The sequence below is a fragment of the Anarrhichthys ocellatus genome, unplaced genomic scaffold, assembly GCF_004355925.1.
Source record: "Anarrhichthys ocellatus isolate YVR2014 unplaced genomic scaffold, GSC_Weel_1.0 scaffold4848, whole genome shotgun sequence".
Lineage (NCBI taxonomy): Eukaryota > Metazoa > Chordata > Actinopteri > Perciformes > Anarhichadidae > Anarrhichthys > Anarrhichthys ocellatus.
Window position 1 is genome coordinate 1 of NW_022284822.1, and position 3,984 is coordinate 3,984.

At 46.2% G+C, this 3,984-nt stretch overlaps 1 protein-coding gene across 3 annotated transcripts; it reads left to right on the forward strand.

Annotated features, from left to right (window-relative positions):
• Positions 1 to 6: 6 nt before the first annotated feature.
• On the forward strand, positions 7 to 3,978 carry LOC116379657 (DIS3-like exonuclease 1). Of its 3 annotated transcripts, none has more exons than XR_004212448.1 (6): positions 7 to 364; positions 449 to 628; positions 848 to 1,017; positions 1,106 to 1,267; positions 2,115 to 2,543; positions 3,205 to 3,355. XR_004212448.1 is itself a non-coding variant. In XM_031841625.1 (6 exons), the coding sequence occupies exons 2-6, from the start codon at positions 619 to 621 to the stop codon at positions 3,402 to 3,404; spliced, it is 726 nt and encodes a 241-aa protein (XP_031697485.1). In that variant the 5' UTR covers positions 7 to 364; positions 449 to 618; the 3' UTR covers positions 3,405 to 3,978. The 3 variants fall into 3 exon arrangements, 1 of the variants encoding a protein (XP_031697485.1); XR_004212449.1 differs by having other exon boundaries at positions 3,272 to 3,354; XM_031841625.1 differs by having other exon boundaries at positions 2,115 to 2,365; positions 3,272 to 3,978.
• Positions 3,979 to 3,984: the final 6 nt, after the last annotated feature.

A 3,984-nucleotide genomic window follows, 5' to 3' on the forward strand; every position in this document is an offset into this window, starting at 1 on the left:
CAGAGGAGTCGCCCCCTGGTGGACACTAGAGGGAATGCAGCTTTAACACATGAAGCTTTGGCTTCACTCGGTAGAAGAGATGTTACTGCCTGGTAGCCACCAATGTGAAAGAGAAACATGAAACTTGATTTGGTAGAAATACATTTTAGGGGTCGAGGAGGCAGTAAAGGAAAGAGTTATCAGCTCTAGAGCACCGGAGCTGATCGAGGACAATCTGGTGAATCAAACTTGATAATTAATGTTCCTCACACAAGATGAATCTCATCTTTCTTTCCTTTTCTTCAGGGCACTCTGAATATCAGCAAGCACCGGGCGCACAGCGAAGCCTCGATCACGGCGGAGGGTTTGTCCAACAACAACTCAGGTGCAGAGCTGCAGCAGCAGAACTCAGCTCACACGTCTCTCTTTGATATCCGCTGGCGTTGACTCTCTTCTTCTCTCTCTGCAGATCTGAGTTGGGGCGTGCTGGTGTGCAGCGCTAAGAACCGCAACCGGGCCGTGCACGGCGACGTGGTCGCGGTGGAGCTGCTGCCGAAGAGCGAGTGGAGAGGGAAGGACACGGCTCTGACTGAGGGTCAGGGCGAGGAGAAGAGCGGAGAGGACGGCGACAGGAAACCCATGCCGACAGGTGAGTTAACCAAACAGTAAGAGAATCATCCAATTCAAAGGTCCACTTCTATTCACTGCATGGAAACCATTGAAACCTCTGAGTGACTATAAGAGGACCTTTAATACTGTTGAGAGCATAATCATATACCAAGATGATTTTAAGGCAAACACCTGGAAAAAAGTAGAATTTTGACACTAAAACACAATCAATTCTATCTTTCTGCACCAAAACCCTCAGGCCGCGTCGTGGGGATCCTGCAGAGGAACTGGAGGGACTACGTGGTCACTTTCCCCCCCAGAGAAGGACCTCAGCCCCAGAGCAGGAACTCCCAGCGCATCCTGGTCGTCCCCTGGGACCACCGCATCCCCAAGATCCGCATCAGCACCCAGCAGGCCGACGCTCTGCAGGTCTGGTTCCTCGATGTGTTATTCACTCAGATTAGGAAACTAGTTCGGCTGATATAAGATCGGATCTCTTTATTATCCCCCCCCCCAGGACCACAGAGTGGTGGTGTGCATTGATTCCTGGGAAAGCACGTCGCTCTATCCCAACGGCCACAGCGTGCGCGTACTGGGTCGGGCTGGAGAGCTGGAGACGGAGGTCCAGACCATCCTCATAGAGAACTGCATCCACGTGCCCCCCTTCTCCGACGCACAGGTGAGACGGAGGTCGTCTGTGCTCTTAATCTCACGTGAATCTGACGCGTCCGTCATTTGTCAAACCGTCATTTGTCAAATCCGCAAACTACGGAGCACATCGTGAATCTGCATCTCTGTGATTTGAGGTCCTTTATTTGGGTTTGTGCTCTTTTTTTCTGTCTTCTTGGAGGATCATGAAGCTGCTTTTGTTTTTATAATTCTAAAGTAAAATTTGCAACATTTTAGTTGTAAGTTTAGGAGCTCATTTTACCACACAGCATAGAGACCCATTCGCACCAGAGCGAGGGGTCTTTGTTCATATTGTGTCAACATAAATAGGCCTTTATCATGTTGTAATATTTATAATATTAAATGTAAATATAATTAGTACAAGCGGATGTTGACTTCATATCCGAGGAATAATGTCTGTAAATTCTAGTAAAATACAAACGTCAGGTTCCTGGCAGCACTAGACCCGTGTGAGTAGGAATTCAAAACAATAAAATAATCTTTAATTATAATTAATTCTGTGTTAACGGATGCTGAGGATCCCTGTTCCAGGATGCTGAACCTTTTTAACAGAGCAGGATGACGCTGAGCAGACTGAGAGACCCTGAGCGTTGCTGTTCATGAGCGTTTATCGTTGTGTTCTTCACCTCACGAGGACACTTTAATGCTTAGTTTCAACGCTCCGCACACAGATTAATGGAACAGCCTTGAAGCTGCATGTTGTTGTTGTTTCCTTTTCACTTCATACAGCACGTGAGCACCTCTTTATTATCGTTCATGTTGCTCATTTTATTTAGTAAAGAGCGTCCCGGTGAGAGAAGTGTCGAAGCAAAAATAAGTGACTGTCCGTTCCTCAGCTGAGGGAGATGCCGGTGAACTCGCCCGAGAGGCCGTGGACGGTGGATGCGGTCGAGGTGGCGGAGCGGCGGGACCTGAGGCGGAGTCACCTGGTGTTCAGCATCGACCCGCAGGGCTGCGAGGACGTGGACGACACGCTGTCGGTGCGCAGCCTCGCCGGCGGGAAGCTGCTGGAGCTCGGGGTCCACATCGCAGACGTCACCCACTTCGTCTCCGAGGGCTCGCTCACCGACCTGGAGGCACGGACGAGGTGAGTTTAGATCGAAGGAACGGGACCGACGGTGAGACGGAGAAGAGTTGAGAGGCCAGAAAGCTGCAGGAGCTCTTCTGTCATTTAGCAGAATCAAGAAGCAGCCGTCGTCACAAACAGAGAACACAGTGAGCAGCACGTCAAGGGATTCAATCTAGCAACTTCTGAACATCGAGAGGTGAATATGAAAAAGATGAAGACACATTGTTGTTGAAACTTTGGTCTTTTTGCACTTTTCAAGGAGAAAATCAGTCAGTCAGGAATTCACTAAGAATGAATTCCAGGCGCTGATGGAAAGACACTTTAATATAAAACATTAATACCCAAAGTGCTTTAAAGATTACACAAGAAACACACGATGAAAACAAACAAACGCACACAGAATAAAACCAGTAAAAGAACACAAATGTTTCTAAGTTAAAGAACATTTAGTGTATCATTAAATTAAACATGTCTTGATTTAGAGTTGGGAAAATACTTCACGAGCCGTTGCTAATGCTGACTCAACAAAATTCGAGTGTAAAAATTACCAAAAAAGAAGCTCCTGAAGGGAAGTTAATGAAACTAAAAAGGCTGGTTATTTTAGATTTAAACCATAAGTATCTATCTATCATAGTTAGTACAAAGAACTTTCATTTTGTGTTGATTAACAGGTAAACACAGAATAAAAGCAAGCGAATAACTGCACTCAGAATAAAAACTATAAAAGTTTACAGAATATAAGAAATGAAACAAAAATAACAAATAAATGAAATTTAAAAGAAAAGCATCCTCATCTCAAGGTCTGATCACAAATTACATTACAGAGCAAACGCCCATAAAGTGTTTCCTGTTTGCAGTTGATTGCAATCATCCATGTGGCAAAGTGAAGAAGACTCCTCTTCTTCCTCTTCTGTGTCTCTGAAGGTCTACAACGTACTACCTGGCCGACCGGCGCTACGACATGCTGCCTGCTGTTCTCAGTGCAGACCTCTGCTCTCTGCTGGGGGGGGTCGACAGGTCAGTGAACGCCACGCTGGTTCTACTTGTGTTTCCTTAATGAGCGGATTACAAACAACAATGAGACTTCATATAGAGAGGAGATCAACAACCTGTCAGAGTGCAGCTCAGAGAACAACCTGCTGCTCATCAGGAAAAACAAGCAGCTGATTGTTTATTTTAGAAAACAAAAGGAGGCGAAGACGCACACATCTGTCTGCATCACTGGAGCTGAGGAGGAGCAAGTTAACGACATCACAAACAACCTGACGTGGTCCTCACACTCCACATCTCCATCCTGGTGAAGAAAGCTCAGAAAACCTAAGAAGTTCTTGTAAACGTTTAACAGAGGAGCAATAGAAAACATCCAAACATGACATGTTCAGGGCCCAGGACAGGAGGGCTCTGCAGTGGGGGATTAAACCAGAACGTCATTGGTTCTCACCTCCTGAGCATCAGAGATATTGGTGACAAGAGGTGCCTGCGAAGAGCTCAAAGGATTTAAAAAGAGAAAACCCACCAAAGAGATGCAGAAGTATCAGCTGCCGGACCACCGGACTTCAGATCTGCTTCTTTCCTCTGGCTGCGAGACTCTTGAATTCATCCTCCACCCTTATATATGATATAGTTGTTTCTTGTTT